Here is a 27,511-nt window from a genome sequence, read left to right as displayed (position 1 = left end):
CCCGCTTGATTGACACACCATCCACAAAAATTCACTCCCTCCACCACCGACGCACAGTGGCAGCAGTGTGTACCATCTACAAGATGCACTGCAGCAACGCACCAAGGCTCCTTAGACAGCACCTTCCAAACCCACGACCTCTACCACCTCGAAGGACAAGAGCAGCAGATGCATGGGAACATCACCACCTGCAAGTTCCCGTCCAAGCCACACACTATCCTGACTTTGAACTATATCGCCGTTCCTTCACTGTCGCTGGGTCAAAATCCTGGAACTCCCTTCCTAACAGCACTGTTACATACCTCACATAGACTGCAGTGGTTCAAGAAGGCAGCTCACAACCACCTTCTCAAGGACAATTAGGGATGGGCAATAAATGCTGGCATAGCCAGTGACGCCCACATCCCATGAATGAATTTTAAAAAAATCACAACTAGACAGATCAGCCAGTTAGTTACAGTCAGTGCAGCTCCCTTTCCTTCACTCAAACTGCTTGTGCAGCCTCCTGCCTCAAATTAACCCAGTTTACAAACTGTGATGTCTGATCTCACTGTGATGTGCAGTGTGAGGGTCAGACTTGCTCTGTGATGTCACGGTTTGACATCCAGTTAAAGGGACCTCACCTTGATCAAACTGTTGAAAAAAACACCTTGGAGTTTTATTCAATTACAATAACTTGATGTTCTAGAATGCACTAACACTCTTCCTGTCTCTGTAATCCACTGATTTTTACCTGTCCCTCGGATCCATCAGTCTTCCAATACTAGTTAAGCTCAGTACTTGCATGGGATGTGTTCAAACCTGACAACTTTAGTTTTATCCTTTGGAAGTAGAGGCTGAGTTGCTCATGAATCAATTTTTGATTGTGAAATATTTAACTAGAGAATGGGAATTTCATGAAAAACATCACATTGTCTTTGAAAACTCATTGACAAGCCAGTTTGCAGATGCTCAACACTTTCATATGTGCTCATTCTGCACGTTTGTTAATATCTTCTTGTCATTTGTCACAGTCTTCCTCAGTATTTACTTTCCCCCTCATTTGGTGTCATCTGCAAATTTAGAAATTGAACTTTTTATTCCAGAGGTGTAAATTGTTAATATAAGTTGTGAATAGCTGTGGTCCCAGTACCATTCCTTAACATAAGAACATACAAGAACATATCACTACCACATTCTTTTCACTCCCCACACTTGAATGGTGCTCTGCACCATGGTGCCATGGTCAATTTGCTCATCCACATTACAGTCCTTGTCCTCCTCCACACTCCTCAAACTTTCTGAACAGAACATCATAGAGTCACAAAGTTGTTTACAGCCATTCAACCTATCGCGTCCATGCCGGCTCTCCACAGAGCAATCCACTCAATCTCACTACCCCGCTCAATCTACAATCTGTGTTTTCTAGTCGTTGTACCATTAGTTAATGGGAACAGCTTTTCCTTGTCTAACTTATCAAAACCTGCCATGATCTTGTGCACCTCTATCAAATCTCCCCTCAATCTCTTTTTCTCCAAGGAGAACAGCCCCACTTTTTCCAACCTAACTTTGTAACTAAAATGCCCCATTCCTAGAACCATTCTGGTAAATCTCCTCTGCACCCTGTCAAGGACCCTCACATCCTTCCTAAACTGTGGTGACCAGAACTGAATGCAATACTCTAGTTGCGGCCTAACCAGAGCTTTATAAAGGTTCAGCATAGTATCCCTGCTTTTGTATTAAATGCCTCTATTTATGAAGCCCAAGATCCCATCTGCTTTGCTCACCACTCTATCAAACTCTCACCTTCAGAGATTGATGCGCATGCACCCCCAGGTCCTACTGTTCCTGCACACTGTTTAGAACTGTGTCATTAAGTCAATATTGTCTCACTCTATCTCTTTGCCAAATGCATCACCTCACACTTATCTGTATTAAATTACATCTGCCACTTGTCTGCCCATTCTACGAGCCTATCACTGTCCTGCTGCAGACGGTTTTTATCATCATCACAGCTGGCCACTCCAGGATATCAGTGGCAAATTTTGAAAGCTTACTCTGTATTTCAAGGTCCAATCATATATATATAAAATATCAAAAAAGCAGTGGTCACAGAACTGACCTTTGAGGAACACTACTGTCTACCATCCTTCAGTCTGAAAAACGACCATTTACCACTGTCTTCTGTCCTTACGACAATTCATTCCTTGCCCTCCACCCCCCCCCCCAACCCAACCAAAATACTTACCTTGTGTACCTGACCTTCCCCCGACAAAGTTCACAAACTTTTATCTTTAACTCTTCCCATCATCCTCTACACCAATAAGGTAAGCTTGACCCCACTCTCTGCCTCCCGCATTAAAATACTTACCTGCTCCACCCTTCACACCAGTGTTCCGCATCGGATCTCCCCCCTCCCCTTCACTCGCTTAAAACCTAATTCTTTTCTAACCTTTGCCAGTCCTGATAAAAGGTCACAGACCAGAAACGTTAACTTTGCTTCTCTCTCCACAGATGCTGCCAGACCTGCTGAGTAATTGCAGCACTTTTTGTTTTTATTTCAGATTTCCAGCATTTGCAGTATTTTGCTTTTATTTTGGTGTTTAGCAATGTACAAGGATTGAGGTCAATCCAAATTACTTGCTGAACCTATTGGCTTTTCCCTTTCCTCAACAAAATAACATATGTTGCTGCTTTTATTGTATCATTGATGAAATGTAATACATCATATTTTTTAATTATGATTAATGATTAATGATTAATAAAGGGCGGCACAGTGGCGCAGTGGTTAGCACCGCAGCCTCACAGCTCCAGGGACCCGGGTTCGATTCCGGGTACTGCCTGTGTGGAGTTTGCAAGTTCTCCCTGTGTCTGCGTGGGTTTTCTCCGGGTGCTCCGGTTTCCTCCCACAAGCCAAAAGACTTGCAGATTGATAGGTAAATTGGCCGTTATAAATTGTCACTGGTATAGGTAGGTGGTAGGGAAATATAGGGACAGGTGGGGATGTTTGGTAGGAATATGGGATTAGTGTCGGATTAGTATAAATGGGTGGTTGATGTTCGGCACAGACTCGGTGGGCCGAAGGGCCTGTTTCAGTGCTGTATCTCTAATCTAAAAAAAAAAAAATCTAATTAACAAATTGGTTCAGTGCCCACAACTGTGACACATGTATACTCAATGATATATTCTGGTCAACAATTTTATTTAGTAAAGGATACAATATATGTTGGAGTTCCCTTTTATTTTTTCAGTAATTCTCTGGTTTGAGATGTCCTGGAACATTTCCTGAAAACTTGTCTGTGTTGTTGCAACACCAGAAAATCTGCGCTAACAAATCTAATGGCTTTGAAACCTTTGCAGTCACTGTTTTCTATTAGATGTTAAATTGTAGACTCTGGTTGCTATTCAACAGTAATTCTATTTTTCAGGTCTATATTTGGTAATAAGCTTTGTAAGGAAATGAATCATTTGGATTAAATGGCATTCAAATCATACTTTTGCACTTCAGATTAGATTAAGTTATAGAAAATGCAGTTACACAATAAAGATACACAAGTGCTGCCAATGGAAATGAATTACTGGAGGAGTTTTTCTGCTATACTTTGCTGCATTTGCATCTATTTTGAATCATCTTCGACATGATTTATTACTCTTATGTGACAACTATCTTATCCATAATTCAACAGTTAAGATTTAACGGATTTCTTCATTAAAGTGCTAACTTTTCTGACTGCAGTGCATTGAGTTGAACAGTTTTTAAAATCTGTTCCTTAGCTTGAGGGGATGTTGTCAAACATGCTCACTGCAAAATTAAATGATACTTTATAACCCTTTGGTTTGATGAACCTATGTTGGCTCAGTTAGTATTCTCATCCATGATCATGATGTCACTAAAGCTTCATAAGTACTTTGGGATATCCTAAGGTCATGAAAGTTGCTATATAAATGCAAGTCATTCTTTTCTTTATTTATGCTCTCATCCAGCATGTGTTGAGCAAAATAGAGAGACACTGTAGCCCAATTGGCCATAGTATATAAGCCATATTGAACTTGATCAATTATACATTTTCACTGCTGGGGATGTGCAGTCTATGCAATAAGCCAACGCTGCACTCCTACCATTATTGAATACCAGCAGCAGACCATTTGTTATGTGGAAGAAAATAATTATATAAGGCCTTATTCTGGTTCCTCTGTACCTATCTTGCATCGATATTATCCGGTACTCCATTATACTCCCTACTCCTGGTGTCTTTCTAATTTCTTGCCTTTGCTATAACCCAACTTGTACCATCACTGCCCTACAAACAATTGCATCAAACAAGTTTAACTCTTTTTAAATAAACTTTTCAAATCATCTTAACATGTTTGTCAACTATCAGATCACTGTTATATTCAGTATCTGGCTGTTGTTTTTTTTCATATATGTGATTGTTAATTTAATATATTCATTCATCTTCACTTAGAATTGTGGGGGGACTTTTAACCTGATGAGATGAGCGGTTTTCTGTGCAGACGGTAGGTTAAAACAACAGAGTCTGCTGGTATGTCAGGAAGCTGACAGCAACCCGCCAACTTCCGCCTTTAACACGTGGCAATCAAGAGGCCCTCAGATCACCCGACTGTATTCATCAACGGGAAGTGATTCCATTCCATCTATGTTCAGCTGGTCTGCAACGAAAGATCATTATGCATGTATATGCAAGATACCAGGGAGATTCCAGTATGCAATCATCCTGCACTGGATAAGTCTTCCATAGATAGTTATACCTCAATGCAAAGTCAACCAATGGCTCCTTGGAAACAAGGGCTACCCTCTAAGTTTGTGGCCGATGACACCAGTGAGAAGCCCTACTACTGACACCCAGAAAAGATACAACACATGAGCCACATGAGCACCAGAGTTATAATTGATCAAGCAATTGTAATGCTGAAGATGCGATTCAGGAACTGGACAGATCTTGAGGTGCCCTTCAGTATGCACCAGCCAGGGAATCCAGAATGATAGTGGAGTGCTGCACCTTACACAACATTGTGCAGCAGCGAGGATTGGAGCTCCAGGAGGAGGAAGGTGATGTGTGTTCTGCCTGTTTGCAGGAGGAGGAGCCTGATGTGGTGAGGCACCTGTAGTTACCCCCTTAACTGCTAGGATGTGCAGGATGGACTGATTCAGGTGGGGTTCAGCTAATCTGAGACATTGCATCCATCTGGCACACCAACCCACTGCGGCAACCCCTCCCCCACCGCCCAAGTCCCCAGAGTAGTCCTAAAATCCCTCCCTCTCACATTACTCGTCTTTTACTGTTGTCATACTGTTGTTCACAAGGCAGAGGGCCATGGAAGGCAGCAGGCAAAATTGGGGAGGACGGGAAAGGGGAACTTTGAAATAAAGTTCATAGGAATCAGAAAATGTACGACACAGAAGTAGGTCATTCTGCCCTTTGTGTCTGAGCCAATCAACGAAGAGCTACCCAGCCTAATCCCATCTTCCTGCAATCCATAGCCCTGCAGGTCATGGCTCTTCAAGTAGACATCCAAGTGATTTTTAAATGTGGTGAGAGTTTCTGCCTCTACCACCCTTTCAGGCAGTGAATTCCAGATCCCCACCACCCTCTGGGTGAAAACCATGTTTCCTCATCGCATATCATGCTTTGATGCATATCATGTGGTATGCTTTGTACACATCTGTAGAGTGGCAAATGTTACACCTACATTCCAGAGAGCAAAGGAATAATCCAGAAACCATTAGACCATCAGTTAATCCTGTATGCAGTGCATTAACCAGAAATTTACAAGAAACAATTTCAAGAGCCTTTCTTTAAAAATACAAAAAAGAAAATTCCTCCTCTTCTTACAATCCTTCTATAAATTACTTTAATTCTATGCCCCCTGGTTTTGACCCCTCTGCTAAGGTAAATAAATCATCCCTATTTACCCTATCTAGATGCCTCATAATTTTATACACCTCAATTAAGTCACCCCTCAGCCTCCTCTATTGCAAGGAAAACAATTCCATCCTATCCAATTTTTCCTGCTAGCTAAAGTTTTCCAATCCTGGCAACATCCTTGTAAATCTCCTCTGCACCCTCTCCTGTGCAATTACATCTTTCCTATAATGTGATGTTCAGAACTGTACGCAGTACTCAAGCTGTGGTCTAACTAGTGATATGTAGAGTTCTAGCATAACCTCCCTGCTCTGATATTCTATGCCTTGGCTAATAAAGGAAAGCGTGCCATATGTCTGTTAACCACCTTATCGACATGTCCTGCTACAAACTCATCATCAAAATAAATTAATCAACTTCACCCCTTTGATTTAGTTTAAGTCAAATTGTACATGTTCTTCCACAAAGTATTCATTAAGAACCTTACCCACATCCTCCATCTCCACACAGAGGTTACATTTTTGGTCTCTAATAGACCCTACTCTTTCTTTAGTTATCCTCTTGCTGTTTATGTATTGATAAAACATCTTTGGATTTTCCTTTATTTAACATGCCAGTATTTTTCATGCCCTCTCTTTGCTTTCCTGATTTCCCTTTTAATTTTACCCCTACACTTTTTGTACTCTTCTCGGCTTTCTGAAGTATTAAGCTCTCGGTGTCTGGCATAGCTTCCTATTTTGCCTTATCTCACCCTCTGTGCACCGTGCCATCCAGAGGGCTCTGGATTTGGCTGGACCACCATTTTTCTTTGTGGGAACATGTTTACCCTGAACCCTTTGAATCTTCTTCTTAAATGCCTCCCATTGCTCTGACACCAATTTACCTTCAAGTAGCTGTTTCCAGTCCACTTATGCTTATCAGCCTAGTAAAATTGGCCTTTCCCCCAATTTAGAATCTTTACTCCTATTTTATCTTTGTCCTTTTCCATAACTGTGTTAAATCTAACTGAATTATGATCACTGCCACAAAAGTCCTCTTCCACTGATACTCCTTCCACCTACGCAGCTTTATTCCCTAATATTGCCAGAATTGTACCCACCCACCACCGCCACTACTCTTGTTGGGTTTGCCACATACTGGGCTGGTTTTTGTGGAGGAGGTGGACTCCTGGCGCTAGGTCAAAAAGACGGGGGCTCCCTGCCTTGGCCTTTTCGTGAACCCCGCGCAATTCTCTCTTGTTCCAGAGGCAAGGTTTCCAGCGCAGAGATCTCCGTCCCTTTAAGATGGGGATCCCGCCTCCAAGAGCTGCTGGTCGATCACAGAGATGGAAGTTCAGCAGTATCGGCAGCACCACTGGGAGCGGTGGCCACTGCTGGTACTGCAGAGGCCTCAGACCCAGACCCAGCACTGGAACCCCGGACCTCAGCTGTGAGGTGGGGTTGCCGGGGCCAGTCCGGAAGGCCCCATAAAGGGAATGGGTGAGAAGATGGGCGTGAGGTCCAGGGGGAGGGGGTTCCATGGGGGTGGAGGTTGTGCCGGCAGATTACCCACAAAGGAGGGACCCCTGGCCCCCCAACTTCCCCAACAAGTCCTCAGGGAGTGTACCTCATTTTACAAGGCGCCCTCACCGCATGGCTGAGGCCCTCCCCAATCCCTCCCTACTGATTAGATCCCAATGGCGGCAGCAAGAGGCCCTTAATTGGCCATTAATAGGCCTATCCCGTCCTCAGCACAATCGCTTGGCGATGAGCAGGTGACGGACCCTCCGCCCCTGCCACTCGTCATGATTCAATGGGCCGCCCCTGCCTCCGACCCCTCAAGGGGGTCAATATAATCCAATCCACTGACCCAGTGGCTAAAAATATTCTTCTGAATGCAGTTTAGGAATTCTGTGCTCTCTGTACCTTTAAAACTGACTGTATCCTAGTAATTGAAATCCCCTACGATACTGCCTTATTGTTTCTGCACTTGTCAGAAATTTGCCTGCAAAATTGCTCTTCTATCTCCTTCGGATTGTTTAGAGTTCGATAGTATCCCCCACCCCAGGCAATGTGATGGAACATTTTTTTGTTCCTTAGCCTCATTTTATGATCTCTCTAACATTTCATCGCTTCTCAAAGTTGTAATTGTTTCGTTAATCAATATTGCCACCCCACCTACATTTTTATCCCCCCTCGATCTTGTCTGAAGACCCTGTAACCAGGATCATTAAGCTGCCATTCCTGACTCTCTCTAAGCCATGTTTCAATAATAAATAAAAAAAACATACTTCCATCCGGGTACTGCCTGTGTGGAGTTTGCAAGTTCTCCCTGTGTCTGCGTGGGTTTTCTCCGGGTGCTCCGGTTTCCTCCCACAAGCCAAAAGACTTGCAGGTTGATAGGTAAATTGGCCATTATAAATTGTCACTAGTATAGGTAGGTGGTAGGGAAATATAGGGACAGGTGGGGATGTTTGGTAGGAATATGGGATTAGTGTAGGATTAGTATAAATGGGTGGTTGATGTTCGGCACAGACTCGGTGGGCCGAAGGGCCTGTTTCAGTGCTGTATCTCTAATCTAATCTAAACCTGTCAATCTGTGCCCTCAGCTCATCTGCCTTATTCACTATACTCCTTGCATTTAGGTTTATGATTCATCAACATTAAACAAAAGATGGCAATGTTAGACAGTGGTAACCATCAAAGTGAACACCCTTGTGCAACAATCTTTTTCCTGCTGCTCCTATGTGGTGCAACCTTTGTGGCTTCAGCAGAGCTAGAGGCAGGCTGCTCAGTTTCCTGCTCTGACTGCTCAGATGCTATTTGCTAATACTGTCTGAGCTTTGGAGCTTGTGCAGGAGCTGATTTGGCCATCAGGACAAGCGACAGCATGCGAGGCCCTGATTGGGTTGAGTGGGAGGAGGTACATACAAGTGGTCAGGAGCTTTGATTCTATCAGCCTTTTCTCCATCTTCTCCCTCATGGCCCAGTGCATTTCCCTGCTAGCCAACAGCTAGAGGCTTTGCAGCACTTCAGTGGGGCGCTGAACGGCCAAGGCCAGGCTTTCCTCAATCCTGTTTAAGGTGGCACTCTGACTGTGCAGGCCACTGGTGAAGGCCAGCATGCACTCGGTTGCCTGCTGTGTCTGATGCCCCATGGACGTAGACATCATGGCACTCATGCTGGAGACAGACTCCTCCAATCGTATGCAGTGCCTCCAGAAAGGCTGCCAGAACCTCGTACATTTTCTGCTACTGCTCCAGAATAGCCTTCTCCGTCGATGACACCCAAGGCTCAGCATCTGCGTCCAATGGAGCCAGGGCTGGCAGGGTCCTGTGCCCTCCGATGGGGACTCTCCAACGCTGTCCCTGTCTCCACCACCTACTCTTGCTCACCTGTGATCTGGCAACTAACCTACTTGCCTTGATGGTACCTTGGAGGTGTGCGTTTCTGACCTGGTAGAGAATGTGCATGAGTCGTGAGACGGTGCATCCTCAGAAAGAGTGACCTCCTCTGAAGAGTCTTCATTCTCTCCAGCATCACTTCCTGAGGAATGCTTGCAGGCTCTGTGGGAGTTGAAAGATATGAATTAGAACTGACAAGCTGAATTTTGTCAGTCAACATATATCAGTGTCTGTTGACATCAAGTCAACATGACTGAGTGTTTTGTGCCATGTGGCTGTCTGATATTTAATTCTGTCACCATGTAGCTGTGAGAGCCCCATCTCTCCATCTCCAATGGCCAGGCATGCTGAGATCCAACTTATCTCAAGTTCTACCCCCTCTGCAATGTCAAGGTGGAGATGACTGGAGGGCCACCTTCACTCCTCTGCCTCTCCCTGTGTTCTGTGCTTTCTTCTGCAAGGAGAGAAAGAAAAGACCTAGTGATTTGAAAAGTGGAATGTTTCGAGAGGATGGAAGGGCAACATTTATGCACTGTCACTGGGAAGGATAGGAGTGACATGGCAATAATCAATCTCAGTGGTGGTTGGTCAGATGGGAATATGAGGAGGTGCTTTGACATAGAGGGATGGGTGCACCTACAAGCGGTGCTGGTATGAGGAGTGATGTGCTGGGGAAGGCAGAGTAAGAAGGTTGGTACTTGAATGTGCCATGTCACTCACCTTTCCTGCCCTGATCAGGTAATTGAGCCTCTTGCGGCACTGTATCCAAGAGCAAGGCACCACACTCGTGCTGCTGACCTCCTTAGCCATTTCCAGCCAAGCCTGTTTTTTCTCTGTGGCTCCCTTCTTCCTCACCTTTACGGGGACTAGAACCTCTCTGTGGGTCCTTACAGCCCACAACATGATGACCAAGGGTGCATCTGAGAGCCATGGTGTTGCCTTTCCAGATTGAGCCTCCATCTGTGCAGATCCTGGGTCTTTCATGACACTTCTACATTGCTTCAATTCTGACCCTTACAGGCTCTCTTTAAATATTTGAGCAGAAAGAGACTGATGCAGGTTGCCATCACACCAGTCTGCTCCAGTTGCTTGGGAAACCTGAAATTCAGATGTAAATGCAGTGGCTAGATTAAAAAGGCACTGACAAATGTGTTTCTGAAACTTCTGGGTTCCCTATGAGCTGCCCAGCCTCCCCTGTTTCGAGCAGGTCTGAAAGTTAAAACTCGACCCATCGAATCTTACAGCAAAGAAGAAGAAGGCTGTTTTGACTCATTGTGCCTATGCCGTTTGAAAGAGTGATATAATTAGTGCCAATCTCATAGTCCTGCAAAGTTTTCTTTTCAAGTATATATCCATTTCCCTTTTGTAAGTTACTCTTAAACTGTTTTACAGACAATGCATTCCAGATGAAAACACAATTCTCTTTAATCCCATGTTTTATTTGCCAATTATTTTAAATTGGTGTCCTTTGGTTACTGGTCCACTCACCAGTAGAAACAATATATCCTTAGACTCAATAAAAACCCCTCAGAAATTTCAACACCTTATTAAATCTCACCTTTACCTCCTGTGCTATAAGGAGAACAATGCCATCTTTTCTAGTCGCTGCACATATCTTGGGAAGTAGGGGAATTTTAACCTTCAAACAAGTTTGGGGTGGGTCAGATATAAAAATGTTAAAAATCTGAACCCTGACCCCAATACTCTTCCAACCCTCCTACTTTTGCTTTTAACAGAGGCAGGACAGGAGGCAGGCGGCCAATCCGGTCGCAGGAGGCAGGTTGGACGTTTAAATATTATAATGAGGTTTTATGCCTCATATTTAACCACCATTTTAAATTTATCTCTGCCTGGCCAGGTTTTCCAGGCCTTGGGAAACCTAGACGTTAAAGGGAGGTGAGGACTGCTGGATCCGAAAGCCTAAGAGCCTTTCCACTTACCTGTTGGAACCAGTTTACCTGTTTCACCCAACCCCCACAATCGGACACCACCCCCCTCCCCCCGCCCCGGCTGAACCTGCCAATCTCCTCTCCAACCCCTGCTGATTTCCCTTAACCTTCCAATTTCCTTCCAACCCCAGCCCTTCTAATCTCTGCCCAACGACTCTACTGGTCTTCTCCAAACACTTCCAATTACCACCCCCTGACCCTTCTAATCTCCATCCTGACCTCCAATCTCCCCTCTGCTCTGGATCCTGATCTCCCTCTGACTCAACCTCTGATCTCCCCTTTTGCCTCTGATCTTCTCCTTCCCCCATCTCCCTCCATCCTCTCCACTCTTGTTATGGCCTGGTGCTGCAGGCCTACCACCCCCTCTCCCTGACAGCCAGCCAGCAGCTGGGAAACGGAGACAAAGAAAATAGTAATCAGGTCCTGCTGTTAAATTCAGGGAGGGAAACTTGTTCTTTCCAGTTTCTGACTGCAAAATTGTCCCCCCACCCCACTTCCTCCCTGCCTCTGAAATACAATTCCAAAATCCCTCATCTCTGCTATCATTCTATCAATTAAATTTCATTTGTCATGTTTCTTCCCATTTCACCAATCTGTCGATGTCTTCCTGAAGTCTGCTACTATCCTCTTATTTACATGTTTCTAAGTTTTTTGTCAGCTGCAAACCTTGGAAATGTGCCCCCTTTAGCCAAATTAGTTTAGTTTAGATGAAAAAGGGCAGTGGTTTTAATACCTTTATTCCAGTTTGAAAAGCTATGATTCACTACTATGCTTTCTGTCTCTTAACCAGTTTCATAACAAAGCTGCCACTGCCCCGATAATCTCACGGGCTTTAGTTTCACTAACAGGTCCACTATATCGCACATTATCAAATGTCTTTTGCAATTCCATATACACATCAATAACAGTACTTTAATTACCAACTCCATTATTTTATTGATGAACTCAATCAGCTTTGTCAGAAATAACTTGCCTTTAACAAATCTGTGCTAGCTATCATTCATTCATCCATGTATTTCCAAGTGAAAATTATTTATTTTCTTGGATTATGATCTTTAGAGGTTTCCTCACCACTGCCGTTGGCTGATTGACCTGTAGTTTCTGGATTTATCCCTTTTCCCTATTTTGAACAGGGATGTAACATTTGCAATCCTTCAATCCTCTGGTATTATTCCCATAGCTAAATAACATTGAAAGATTGTGGTCAGAGCCTCCACTATTTCTACCCTTGCTTCCCTCAGAAACCTAGGATGCATCCTAATTGGACTGGGTGACTTTTACTTTGAGCACTGCCAACCTTTTAACTACATCCTCTTTATTTTTTTCCTATCTAATTTGATTCCTAAATCCTCCTTTACTGTGACATTGGCAGCATCCTCTAATTTAGTTAAGACAGGTGAAAAAATTCTCGCCCATGCCCTCTGTTTCCATAAGAATGTCACCTTTGTGATCTCTAATCATCCTTACCCATCCTTTGACTATCCTCTTACTCTTTATATCTTTATAAAAGTCTTTTGTAATCCTTTGATTATCATTTCTTGCATTTGAAATGTCTAAAATGGAAAGTTTATGTATCTCAAAAGAACACTAAGCAAAGACAAGGGAGTAGAAAAAGAAATTGAATCATTATCTTAAATAAACATTTAAAATAAAGTACATTAAAAGCGAAAAATGAATGCAGACTGCATCATCCTGTGTGTCCTTACATCTGACTTTCCCCTCTTGCACACTGTGTTACAACCAGGTGCAAAAGATGTCTAGGGGTCTGTTACTATCATCACCTGTTCTTATTGTAACAGGGTTTTATTTTAAACACACTGTGTTTTGAGCTCTCCCATTGTGAACCCTTGTTCACAGCTTTCCAATCATAAGATAAAGAAACCAATTCACACAGGTTTTCTGAGGTTTAAAGAAGAAAGATGAAATTTTATTAAAACTTAAACATAAACTCTAATACGGTTAACACCTATGGATATACGATGCACCCATGCTGGCATGCACACATGATGCACACATGCAAATAGGGACGGAAAAGAGGAGAGGAAAATTTAGTAGAGAGGGGTTTGCGGCAATATCAGAAGAATTTCTTGTTTACTGTGCTTCGAGCTCACTTGATTTTAGGTAGTCTTGCTGTTCGTCGGGGCCCAGTGTTCTTCTTAAACCTTGTTCACGTGGGAGACTTTTCTCTCTTTAAGGTTCACGTGTTTTCACAAGATTCAGTTCCGTGGGAAAGAGATGGAAGCAGGGAGGACTGGAGAGGAGGTTCTGTTCCAACTGGGAGCACATGGTTTTTCTGAGTTCAAATCTTCTGTTGGAAGTTCAAATTCAAAACCTCCAACAGTCAGTCAAGTGACTAAAACTTATCTGACCACTTCTTCTGTGTATTGGGGAAGCAACAACTGCGTCCCCATTATTCCAACACTGTTGGTTACTATGCAAATGTTTTTCCAGTCAGGGGCTTGCAATTTTAAGTTTTAATGTTCATTTGACGAAATCATGTGTGCCTCAGGTCAAGGGGATAGAAAAAGAGATGATGAAAAAAGAAATTGAATCATTTTCTTAATTAAACATTAAAAATAAAGTACATGAAAAGCCAAAAATGAATGCAGACCGCATCATCCTGTGTGTCCTTGCATCTGACTTTCCCCTTTTGCACACCGTATTACCACAATGCTAATTTCACCTCAGTTCTTTTTCAACTGCTATCAAGGTCAGATATGTTCATTGCTCCTGTGTTAGTAATGAGATAAGGTTTCCATCTCCTAAAAAAGCGGTTTTATATTCAGGCCTAATTTAAACACTTGCAAGCAGTTGCAGGGGGAGGGGGGGTGGTGGTGGGGGAGGGAGTATGCAGGGGGTTGCAGATGCGGTGGGGAGATGTTTCTAGTTATTAAAGATTATAACTGGAGTCTTCTATAGGAGTGGAAACTGCTACCAGAGTCCCCCAGCATTGGGCATATTACCCGGAGAACAGTCATTTCATCCAAAGATTGATCATGAGAATGAACATGCATTTAGAAATTTAAAATAAAGCCTGATTTCAACCATGCCTGCCTGGTGGGCACATAGCAGGAAGGGGTTAAAATGATAGTCAGGAACTTCCTGCCATGTTCCCAACACCTTTATACCTGATGGTATTTTAATCGGATTGACTTCTTATCCAGGAAAGGCGCCTTTCACAGGCAGGTACGGGTCTCATTAAACAGTAAGAGTCAAAGTCCGGTGATGTCATTCAGATCCCGATGTAACTAACTGAAAATTGTGGAATTTCCACCCAGTCCCGGACCCATCAGTAAAATCTGACGAGATTGGTGTAAGTGCGCCTAAAGCTGTATATAAAGGGGCTCACAGCTGTAAATCCATGGATGAGAGGATCCTTTTTCTATTTGGTTTGCCAAGAAAGTTTCCAGCTGCCAGCTTGTTCCCTTCACATTTTGTTGACGTTATTACCCACAGTGAGCTTTATCTGCTCATTGTAAGTGCAAATATTGATACTTTCTTCTGGATAGAGCAGCCTCAACAACCAGCCCCAGTAATGATTGGAGTCTCAGAAGAAAACAAGTGAGGTGAGTTGTTTGGAGGAGCTCATACCCTGCACACAGGTTTTATAGGTCAAGATTCACTTTCTTGCACCTACTGGAGGAACAGTGCAAGATGAGGCCGTGATTCTCCAGGCAGGTTGTCTTGGACTACTGTAGACTTTTGAAACAGAATCTGCTGCCTGCTGGACCAGGGCGGCACGCTTTGATCTCAAAGTCACCACAGCCCTGAACTTTTTCACCACTGGCTCCTTTTAATCTGCTATGGAGGGCATCAGGAGCACAATCTGCAGTACATAGCTACAATAAACAGGCCCTCAATGCCCTGTTTGTTAGGGGTAAAAATGTCTCTTTTCCCATTGACCTCAGCAGTCAATAGGGGTGAGCTTGCGGATTTACAGCAGTGATTGGCTTCCTTCACAAGTAGGACATCATTGACTGCTCACGTGTTGCATTATCTTGAGATAGCCTAACATTCCCCCAGTATACAACCCTGTGAGGAGTGTGACTGTAGTGTTCAATGGTTTGATCAATCTGGGTTTGATTATATTAGTCTGTCCAGTGTTCACTGTGCTTAATTTTTTAAGCCTAGTGTTGAAACTGAAACTGAAAGAGTCAGATTGGAATGCTCTAGAGAAACAAAGACTGATCTGAGAAAGGCATTGCACTGAAATCTTGTAAGTGCTCAGATGTTTTAAAGTACTGTAAATAAACCAGTTGATGATTTAATACAAGTGTGATATCTGCTTTGTTCTGAGATAAATCAGATATATAATATATCCAGCAAACTACCGTAAACATAACAGTGACAAGATGGCTGATTGGGGGCTTGCAGACATGGGTAATGACAACCCCATGACACCTGAGCAAGACAGGTGTAGCAGAAGCCAGGGGGCCACCAGGATCAGTATAGAACACCCTACCCGGTGTGGGTAAGCACCGCCACAGTGGGAACATTCTTTGGATAGGTTGAAACTTTGTTTGTGAGATGGCAGTTGTGGCTTTGCAGGTGGTTTCCTGGCATGTGGGTGATGAACAGTGTTCGCAGGAGTTGAACTTGGACTGTAGTAATTATGGTTCGCAGCCTCAACATCAGTAGCTCTGGACTCTGAGAGTGAAAGTGATTTTGCTAACTCCAACAACTCTGACAGCTTTCTGTCTTTCTTGAATGCTTTTCAACATAGTTAACTAGAGAGACAGCCTTCGATTATTTGTGTTTTAATTTCCCCTTCAACATGTTCAACATCACCAAAGTCATATGTGGTTGCAAGTTGCCTCAAACGTGTGCATTATTGGTCACTCGATTCGTTTGCTTCTTGCTTAGCACATCGGAAGACCGTGCTTTCTTATATGGTATTTTTCTTGGGTATAATGTGGGTCATCGGTGCATTTTCTGCTGAGTAGTTATTTTGCACAGGTGCAGGCGTCTCAAAAATATCTTCTAATTTTTCACCCCCATTGTGTAGAAGCAAGGCCTTTTTCCTTGTGTCATTTGTGATTGCGAAACCAGCTATTGTGCCTTTGAAACATCACGGCCACTTTTGCCAGTGTGGGGATCCAGATGATGGCTCTGAATACACATCAAAAGGTGGTAGATTGGGCATAGACAATTCCATACCGATCAGCAATGCAGTGATAATGCATGACCAAAGATCCAGGATCACGTTCCTTTTCAGAAGGATCTTCTCTGCAATGATCCGAGATTAATTTTTTTTTTGATAGGATGGTTATTTTGGAGCGATCAATGTGTTTATACACTGTACAAGTTTCCTATGTGTCACTCTAACACAGTGCTGTCTGTAAAAGTAAACAAAAATCTTACAAAAATTTCATATCTGAAAGCATTTTTTTTTGTGTTTTTCACCATCCGTTTTCAATTTACCTCGTCACCATTGTGATATTCTCAGGACTGGAGCGAGGTTTAGTCAAGTTTAGTATAAGGAAGAGGCAGAGACAGAAGCAGCTTGCTGTTGAACAGAATGGAGTCTTCTTTATTCTGTTTTACTTTCACTATCCCTTTGCTAGCATGTGTGTTCCATAGCAGCCTCAAGTGTACAGAATGCACAATGCAATTGGAATTTCAAAACACTACAACATTACAACAAACGTGCTCTATCAGAAATCGGGTGCTCATCAGTAAATGTCAATCACATTTTAGTTTAATTTTTTGACCTAAATTTGCAGTTGTAGCTTTTGAGACAAATTATACGAAACTTACTAAAGGCATGTATAGAACAGTGGTGTGAATTGTGGCAGCATGTGCCTTTGCCAAACTGAAGGCTATTTTTAATGGAACAAGTCAATCTAAAAACTGAATTTCCTTGTTGGTCAAGAATTAAGCATTTCCCCTCCACCCGGAAGAAAGCTTTCTAATAATGCTGCCATGAGAGACTGACACAACTGAACCAAGAAGGTATCCAAGGGAGATTCATTTGTATGGGAGTAATTTGACTCCATTAGGTTTTCGTTTGGTCCACATCTTTCTCTTGTCAGTTGGTCCTGTCAGTCTGATTGTTATGTTGATAATTATCTTGTATGGAAAGACCTAAAATGCCAACATTACAAATTATTCATAAATCTTAACTTTGTAGAGCTTATTACATGTATTTAATATAATAGTAATAGATTACCTTTTATTTGTGTTTTCCTTTCCTCACAGCTGTGTCATGTCCTGCTATTGAGACTGTTCTTTCAAAAGAAGTTGTCAGGCGGTTCGTTCATGGATCAGTGAATGAATATGGAACCAAAGTCATATTGAGCTGTAAACATGGTTATTACTTAAGGGGCCACAAGGTCATACAGTGTCAGGCTAATGGCACATGGAGTGGATCCAATGAAAAACCGAGTTGCAGAAGTAAGAGCAAGTTCTTTTGAATATTTAAAATTAATGTGTAATTTGAAATTAATGCCAGAATCTATGTCAATGATCTCTTGTAGGAAACTATCTGCTTTAATTGTAATTTTCTAATGGTCACAATCATTTTCTACTTTATTTGGCTTGAACTGAGATCTCTGCGAAGCTTGTACATAATTATAATTGCCAATTTTATGATAATAGAGCTTGTAATACTTTAAAATGCATAACTTGACATAAACTTAGTTCCATAAACAGGAATTAAATGAATGTCCCATATGTATTCAATTTACATATGCCAAAGGATGTCAAGGCCTTGGAGAGGGTGCAGAGGAGATTTACTGGAATGATACAAATGATGGGAGATTTCAGTTATGCAAAGAGACTAGTCAAGCTAACATTGTTCTCTTTAGATTAGAGAAGGTTTAGGGGAGATTTAATAGAGGTGTTTAAAATTAAGAAGGGTTTTGAAAGAGGAAATAAACTGTTTCCAGCAGCAGGAGGGGTGATAAGGACTTTTTTTCCACAGTGAGTTATGATCTGTGCTGCATTACCCGAAAGGGTTGTGGAAGCAGATTCAGTAGTGACTTACAATGAGGAATTGGATATATACTTGAAAAAGAAAAGATTACAGGTCTATGGGGAAAGAGCAGGAGTATAGGACTAATTGAATAGCTCTTTCATACAGCCAGCACAAACAAAATATGTTGAATGGCCTCCTTTTCTGCAGTATGGTTCAATGAAAGTGACCTCGAAAGTGATGTTTTTCACTGCAGTGAAATCTTCCAGATATTGGCCTAGAAGTTTAATCTAACAGCACTCGTTCTTAAGGTGCCAAATGTCCTCCTTGATCTCCATTTAAGCAGGCAGGAAGTGCATGTACATTATGAGCTGGAAATGCCAGATATATTGGTGTAGCTACAAGAGCAGAATACTGGGGACACCTGAAATCTGAAATAATAACAGAAAATATCGGAAAAACTCAGCAGGTCAGGCAGCATCTGTGGAGAGAGAAACAGAGTTAACCTTTCAGGTCGGTGACCTTCCATCAAAACTACTTGCTCTAGCTAACTCTGTTAGTATCAGGAATGTATAAAAAGTTGGATCAGTTATTCAAGTTAGAGTCCTGTATTTCTTGCAGGACCTGTTTCTGATTCTGGTATGTCCAGTACCTGACTATTTATGTGCGGAATTCACTTAACTGGCAGGAAGGATCGCTCACCAGTTCTATTTAAAGGCATTTTGCAGAACTTACAGTTTAGCTGCTCGTTTGTTATTTCAAGCTGTTGATCATTTCTTGGTGTCGTTCATCACTCTGGAAAGTGCACTTCGTTTAAAGACAGAAAGGTTTTGCTTGTGTTACACTGTTGTTGGTGCCTCACAGATAGTTTAGCTGGAGTTATGGGTGGTCTGGTAGGGCTGCCTTTGGAGCTGGAGGATGTGGTAGAGCAGCAAGGAAGACAGCAGGGAACAGGAGCAGCTGCCACAAGAGGGAGGAGAAAAGAGCACTGCATAGGAGCCCACATTCACAGCAGGTATTCAGGGCGAGCTTCTCTTTCATTAACTTTACTCAGGAACAATGCCTAAGATGTCTTCACTTTGCCAAAGAGGCTGTCATGAATATTATTTCTGCCCGATTAACACTAACAGGTGAATGCTGTGCTTGTTTCATTCCCTACACATCCATTTCTAGGCCTCTGTTCCTTTCTTGTTTTTCTTAAATTTCTCTTCTTTCAAAGATGTTGTCGAAGTATCTTTCCCGCCATGGCAACATGGGTAAATGCACTAAAAGGCCAGGAAGATGCCAAATTTAATCCTTGGTCTATGCTAAATTATCTTTTCCTTGGTAACATGAGGGACATTACAACTGGTTTCACCAGTATAGGCTAGTATGAGGAGAAATCAATTAGGGTTTCTGCTCCTGATTGCTATCTAGTGACCTGTGCTGCAAAGTATGTTGATATGGACGCTGAATGAGGTAAGGATCAGTCTCTGATGTGATATCGCCACAATCAAACAGCTTGTTGGCATTCACTGTCTTAGCTCTACCTAAAGAATGGTCTATCTTAGGTGAGGTCCCTGAGGGCTGCTGAGAGCCTCCAAATCTTAATGCAGCAATACTCAACATCTTAGGGACAGGAGGCTAGGGAAAAAAAGATGTAAACTAGCAAAATAGCTTTTTGATGCAGAATTTTAATCAAATGTACATATCATGGCATGGCTACATTTTACAAGAAGGATCTCTCGCTGAGCTTTCCATCTCTTGTACATTTAACTGACCTGATAAAGGTGTTTGAGCTCACCTATGAGAGTGATGTAAAACACATAAGCCTAAATTCTAGAAGAAAAGTTGCAGAGAGCCGAAAATGTGACAGTTTTCACGAACCATAGGATGAGTAATGTCAAGGAAATATGCTAGAGCCCAACATAGAAACGTTTCTGAAAATTTGTTCTTCAGATGGTTTCTTTCCCCAACTCCCAAATACATTCTGAGTGAAAATCCATTCAGTTCAACTTGATAACACATTTAGTTTCAGTATCGAAAATAGGAAAAAAAATTATCAGTGAATGTTTATTTGAAATATTTTAGTATCAGCCCTATTACACAACTGGCTACACATTGTTAAACCGAGATGGAAGGAGTGCATTGTCTTTCTCTAGTTTCACTTTTCCACAGGTCAGAACATATATTTAAATGTTTACCCAGTTATCGATACAACCAATTATATACTCTATTTTTATCCTAGAATAAAATACACTAACCAGGTTTCTTTAATAAACAACAAAATTATCAGTTTATTATCAAACAAGTCTTATCCAGTACAGATGCAAAGCATTAACACAGCGTTTCAAATATGAATGTAAATAGATATTCTCTTCTAGCTACCCATCACACATGTGCATGCGCACACACACACGCGCACACTGGTTAGATTAAAAAAATTTTAAAAAGAAATTCCTCTGCAGAGATTCACTTTGCAAACATTGCCTTCAAAACAGTCCGCACGCCAACAGCAAGTCTAAACCTCCTGACCACCATAAATTTTGACATGTCACTTCTCTGTAAACAACTCCCCTGGCCACCAAAGTTCCTGTTGTTTATTTAGCATAAGGCATGTGACATCCAGTAAAGATTGTTTTTAAACACAAAGCTCAAGTGTCTTCCTAGTGACCCTTGTAAAAATAAAAGCACATCCATGGAATCTTTTCAGTTTTCCAAATGAACCGATGTCCATAATTGTTAACTCACGTCCTCAAAACATTTTAAGAATGGAGCACCTTCGTAATAACATGACCAAGAGATAAGAACTAGAGAAAATTGAAACAAGTTTAGTGAGTTCTAATCTTAATTATATGTTTTTTTTTAACCAGTTGTCTCATGTGGCGATCTCCCTTCCCCACCAAATGGTAATATGATTGGGACACTACAAACATATGGGGCTACTGCAATTTTTACTTGTAATACTGGGTACACACTAGCTGGATCGCATGTTCGAGAGTGCCAAGTAAATGGACTGTGGAGTGGAGTGGAAACCAGATGCCTCGGTATGTATCACAAACAGCTGATGCCTGCAACTGTAATATATCAACCATCTTACAGCAATAGTATATAATTAACTTGAAAAATGCAACAAAACTCAAGTTCATTTTGAAACTCTGTATAATTCAATATCACTGTTGAAGTGCAAAGTAAAAAAAATGAGGCAAAAGAAGCCTCCCAGCTTTGAAACCAGGATTTCAGTTAAGCTCAGATTGATGGGATGGAGGTTTTTTCTCCGTCATGCATGTGAGAGCTTAAATTGAAATGTATTTGAGCAGTTTGAACACAGTTTCTATTGGGCATGGATTCCTCAGATACAAGTGGCCACACATTACTACAGAAGTCATTAAATTCACTGTATCACTCCTGGAGGCCACAAAGGGGGGTGATGTGCAGATTGCCAAATTTACTTGGTGCTTGAAGAGTTACTGTTGTCTGAGTAGGGTGTGAGTGGGGCATGGGTTAAGCTACTTTATTGAAGCAAAGTGCAGAGAATTTTAAATTGTACCTAACCCACACTATACCTGGCCTAGGACTCTATTATTCTAAAACTGGATGACCAAAATGGAAAGAAATATTCGTTCCTTAGCATCTTCTTATAGCTGGTTATTAGTTTTCCAAGATATAGGCTGGAATTTTTTGGCTGTCCCGCCACTGGGTCCGGAGGGATGGTGGGGCGGGGTTGTGGGATCCAGGGTCACATTCTGCTGGCAGCAGTCAATTAAGTGGCTGCCATCTCAATTGGGGATGATGGCTGTTCAGCAGCCTCAGCAGCACCATTGCTAGTGCTGGCCATTGCTGGAGCTGGAGGAAGAGGACACATCGATGGCTGGCACCCTTGAATAGGGGTAAGTGGAGTTGGGGTTAGCCGGGGCCCGGCAGTCAGGCCCCATTGATGAGGGTGGGGAGGGGTCTCTGTGGACAGGGTGTGGGGGGGTGAGCATTACTGCTTGGGGGGGTGAGGTGGGGTTAAGGTGGGGGAGGGTCCCTCCAAGGGCTAGAGAGTGGCTGAAGAGGAGGCACCGCCCCTCCAGAGCCTGGTAGGAGGCCGCCAGGTTTCACTGGATGGACTCCCCATATGGCGGAGAGCCCCCCAGCTGCTGGAAAAATTCCCGTGGAGGCGGGAAGTGGCCCTTAATTTGTCACTTAAGTGGCTCAAATGGGCTCCAACTGGGGGGAAGCCAGGTGGGGGCTCATCTGCCATTGTTCCCGTCGATGGCAAAATCATATGGCGGCGGGAAGACATCGGGCACACCACCCGATGCCTTCCCATGCCATTTTGTCAGCATTCCAGCCTCCCAGCCCATCTCCAAAGGGCCGGTAAAATTTAGTCTGTCATGTTCCAACTCTGTGCCTCTCGCAGAGAGCCTTGCCCGCTGATAGCACATATTGGAAAATCAGTTGCACACACTACATAACTCCCCAGCTATTCATTTAAATGGTGAGAAATTATCAGAACACACATCTGGCTTTCTAATATGTAATGTGCCAGGAGCATGAAATCAGACAAGTACCTCCATAATACTGTGTAGTTATGATCATGATTCAGCTGATTTGCTCTACTAGAGGAATACAAATACAGTCTGTATTTGTTCTTCCAAGGCAAAAACACATTTTACATCGCAGTACGAAATAGTTGTACACATCTTCATGTTACATTTCTTTTATAATGTTATGGAGGCTGGCATTTTTGGGAGAAGTTAACATTTTCTGATCTATATTTTATATCCAGTTATACCTTTTTTTCAAATCTGAGAAGTGTAATAGTTTGTATTCCATTCACCCACATAGTCCCCTATGTGCGTTAAGTTCCTGATTAACTAGGCATTTCCATTTCTCAGATCTTCACTTGGACTTGCAGCTGATGCGTTCCAGTATTTTGCTATGTGTTTATGTCCTTTGAGGATTAGCCTGCACTTTTCAGAGCTCACTTTATCTATGATTCTTATCTGTTAATGTTGAAATATTATGACTGCTGTCTTACCTGCTTCCCTTTCTCTGCATCCAAATTTAGCTGGTCACTGTGGCTCTCCGGATCCAATTGTAAATGGCCATATCAGTGGAGATGGCTTTAGTTATCGGGACACAGTTGTCTATCAGTGCAATCCAGGTTTCCGTCTTGTTGGCTCCTCTGTGAGAATTTGTCAACAGGACCATAAGTGGTCAGGACAGCCAGCAGTCTGTGTTCGTAAGTGTCATTTATTTGGTGCGGTGAAGGTTAACTTGCCGGGAGATGCTGTCTGCTTTTAGAAATCTGGTTGTTAATCTTTCTGTTTTTTTGTTTTTATGGCACTGAATAGAGAGGGAGTGGTAATATTAGTGGACTAATAGTCCAGAGACACTCACTGATGCTCTGGAGACATGAGTTCAAATCTCAGCATGACAGCAGCTGGAGGAATTTAAATTCAATTAGTTAATAAATCAGGAATTAACATGGTAGTCTCATTAATAATAATCATAAAACTACTGGCTTGTCATAAAAACCCATCTGGTTCACTAATGTTCTTCAGGGGAGGAAATCTGCCATCCTTACCTGGTCTGGCCTACCAGTGACTGGCAGAACCACAACAATGTGGTTGACTCTTAACTGCCCTCTGTTGGTGGCTCATCACTACCTGCTCAAGAGCAATTAGGGATGGGTAATAAATGCTAGCCTTACCAATGATGCTCGCACCCCAAGAATGAATTTTAATAAAGAGGTTAAGTGTTTCTTTTTCCTACCAAGTCCAATAGGACTTTTATTCGCCTTAGTCAGAAACCTTGTTCATCAGGAGCAGCAAAATAATGGTATAACAGTCACCTAGCTCAAGAGTTTTGGCAACACTTCTAACTTCTGGCAATGGTGATAAGTTAGCGATATTAAATTGACAACCCAGGCCCGATTTTACTTTCCACTATTAAGAAGAAAATCGGATAGGGTGTATAACAAATGACTGATCCAAAATCAGCTTCTTCACACCATTGCCCAAAGTTAAAGTTAAAATAGAATCCTAAGGGGTGAAATTGGTCTTTGGAGATAGCGCAAAATGAATTGGCAGCCCATTTTACAGTGTACCTAGTTTTCTATTCTCCAATAGACTTGTGCAGCCAGACTCATTTGGGCATTTCTGAATTTTGAAAGACAGGTTTTTGTGCTATTAGACCCAAAGTATTTGCCCTTTCTTATGCAGCCTTTAAGTTATAAGCTCAGGAACAAAGATTAAATAAGAATTAATTTAAGGAATTGTGTCATTGCCTACCTACATAAATTGTATTAAAACTTAAAACTTTTAGTTACTTCTGTCCTTCTTTGTGCTTGTAATGATTTTATTTAAACACTGAGATTTTTAAATTTCTATTAAGGAAATACAATATAAAGCTAAAGCCATCCATTGGCACCTTTAAAGAGTTTACTGCTCATCTTTTTGAAGTGTCCATGTGTAGAGTCTGCTCAACTGACTAAAGTGCCTGCTCATGCTATGTAATAGACTGTTTAAAAGCCCAGTGCTGGTTCTTCAGGGGCACCTAAAATCCTGGGTGCACTCTTTCAATTGGCAACACAGAAAATCAGTCAATATAATCAACATAGCAAAATTGAACAGACACTCTGCGAAAGAGTCTAGCTGCTTTTCTGTTGATTTAACAAGAGCCCAGAAAGTGAGCCATAGACTAGATTTTGCCCAGAAAGTGAGCCATAGACTAGATTTTGCATCCATTCATAGTCGCTGAAATAGCTTGCCCTGAATCCCTAACAAAAGTGATACCACTTTAAAAGTAATTCCATGCATGGACCGCAGTGATTCAAGAAGGCGGTTCACCACCACCTTCTCAAGGACAATTAGGGATGGATTAGAGATGCCCACATCCCAAGAATAAATACATTTTAAAAAATGCTTTGGGACACCCTCTGGATGTGACAATACTTAATATCATGCTTAAAAATGTAAATAAGAGGGAAACCAATTTAAAACTTGGAAAAAAGTCTACCACCCAGACATTTAAAATGATTCTGCATATTTTTTCTGAATTTAAGGCAAAATGCATGAGTTACCTCCATTCTTTGATGCCTGTTAATAATGTAATGTGAAATAAAGCTCGGATACTTGTACGGCGATTAGATTTCAATGTGTTTTCTATATTGGATTGAAACATGTAGCACAGTATAGTTTTGCATTAAGGTTGGCTATTTGGGTGTCATCTGAAATTTGCCAAGTGATCTGCAAGCACCTCAAGAGATTGGTCTCACCCCTTATGTTTTATGCTGGTTGCAATATAATAATGCAAAGTCCCTTTTTTTAAAACAAGCTGACTTTTGACGTTTCAAAGGATTCTAGGTTGCTCATTGTTCATAATGAGGTGATAAGACAGTTTGTCTTTTACTAGCATTGCAAATTTCACTACTATTCCAACACCAGTAAGCACATGTACACAAAGGCTCCCCTTTCCTGAATACTGAGCAATGCAATGCCAGCAATATAACCAGTGCTATTTGTTGAATGTGTATAGCTTGAAGAGGTGTGGCTGCAAGATCATGTAAGTGCTATGATGTAACACACCACGTGATTCTGAGTGTTAGGCAATCTTGAAGATACACCTCTACAGTCAACACCTCCACTTGTAGCTGTTCTCTCAGTATTCAATAAAGAACACACAATATTGCATGACTGATCCCATCTGGAGTGGTCAGTCTTTGTGTGCAAGCCATAGTGGCAGAGGTTCAAAGAACACATAATTCAATTGATTCCACAACATGTTAATGCTGATAAGATATCAAATTAGGACTTGCAATTTATTGGTAACATAAATCAGATGTTTAGTAGGTAATAAAATCTTATTCAGGCAGGCCTTAAAGATCAACAACATGAACAATAGAAGCTGCACATAGTAAATGTATCTTTGTAGAATTTAAAGTCCATAAGAGCTTAAGAGCCACTGAATTGCATCTGATCTATTCCATTCCTTATTCAGAGCAACTCATGTCGTCACAGGTCAAAGTATAATTTCTATTTCCTAGTATAATCATTGCTGACACATAGCTGCATATCTAATTGCACTAACATTTAAATTTATCTCAAATACCTCAGTACAATACATCTTAAAAGAGTAATTTGAAAACAAATCATACTTAATTGTGACATGTTTGACTGAAGTCTTTTTCTCATATGTATCTTAACACCATGTACCTCAAACAATATTGTTTCAGCAATCACATGTGGTCACCCAGGCAACCCAGGTCATGGCAAAACCAATGGCAGTCAGTTCAATCTGAATGACGTTGTAAACTTTACCTGTAATAAGGGATATTTACTGCAAGGTGCAATGAGAGCTCAATGCCGGGCTAATGGTCAATGGAGCAGCCCGTTGCCAACTTGTCGAGGTAAGTAAAGTACTTGTATATTTGAACATCTTTCATTTGATTTGGATATATATTTCAGTGTTTTGGGAGCATTCTTAGTCAACTGTTGCATATTAAAAACATCACTTACATTTGTAACATGTTATGAACAACGGATTTTCAGTTAAAGTAGAAAGCTTTCTACAATTGTTATTGCTTCCCTATTTATTGTTTTTAGCTTTGATTTTTAAGAGAAGTGTACAGCATTTCAAAAACTAGTTTGAATTTCTTCCAGCTTCTGGAGACATTTATACTTGTCTTGTAAACAGTAAAATAGTGAGAGTGACTGAAATACAGGAGACAAATTAAAGTTGAGGAGTAAGAAGGAAAATCATACACAATTTTTGTTTATCCAAGGGTAAAGTACAGTTGAGAAAAAAGTTACCAGAGATAGGTATTGAAAAGTAGAGTATAAATGAGTTCTTTGGCAATTTGGTGTTTCTAGAGAATGAAAGTATTGAATCATATATTTTCCCTTAGCTAAAAAGCAGAAAACCCTTTTTGTACTTGTTGTGAGATATTGCTCCAGTCCGAGATAGGGAGCAGAGGACTTAATGGTTTGAGCAAAGGGATTATTATCACTTAAAAAGGGATTAACTTGTAATCTAACCTAGCAAGCTAGTATAACCTACATAACTGCTTCAAAAAGTCTGACACTGCACTGAAAAGCTAAAATCTCCAAAACGTATTTGAATACATGCATACGACCTGTGAAAACAAACCAAGCAAGACATGAAGGTGCAGGTATACCAAATATTCCTTCACTCATATGGGAAAAATAAGCCATAAGTACTTGAAAACATGAAGGAGGATTGAAATGTTGAAGACTGGTTAATTTTCTGGGGATTGAGAGGCACACCTGCCGGAAACTTGTGGGTTGGATTTTAACATCCAAAATTGGGTGGGCTGGGGTTGGGGTCAGAGGTTAAAGTTTAAAAACCTGACCCTAACCCTTCTCCAAACTGCCAGCTTCTAGGTTTAATGTAGAAAGGACAAAGGGCGGGCAGC

General features: G+C 41.7%; 1 protein-coding gene across 3 annotated transcripts in view; it reads left to right on the top strand.

Moving 5' to 3' along the window:
• The window catches only part of LOC137355859 (CUB and sushi domain-containing protein 1-like), a 1,186,508-nt gene that overhangs the window by 1,013,811 nt on the left and 145,186 nt on the right, over window positions 1–27,511 (top strand). For all 3 annotated transcript variants that reach the window (XM_068021465.1, XM_068021474.1, XM_068021456.1), the window contains exons 46-49: window positions 17,394–17,588; window positions 20,961–21,134; window positions 23,144–23,317; window positions 26,312–26,485. In XM_068021465.1, the coding sequence (XP_067877566.1) occupies window positions 17,394–17,588; window positions 20,961–21,134; window positions 23,144–23,317; window positions 26,312–26,485 (717 nt within the window). The remainder of the gene's footprint in view (window positions 1–17,393; window positions 17,589–20,960; window positions 21,135–23,143; window positions 23,318–26,311; window positions 26,486–27,511) is intronic.

This window comes from Heterodontus francisci, chromosome 3 (genome assembly GCF_036365525.1).
Source record: "Heterodontus francisci isolate sHetFra1 chromosome 3, sHetFra1.hap1, whole genome shotgun sequence".
NCBI lineage: Eukaryota > Metazoa > Chordata > Chondrichthyes > Heterodontiformes > Heterodontidae > Heterodontus > Heterodontus francisci.
This window is presented reverse-complemented; position numbering and strand designations above follow the sequence as displayed.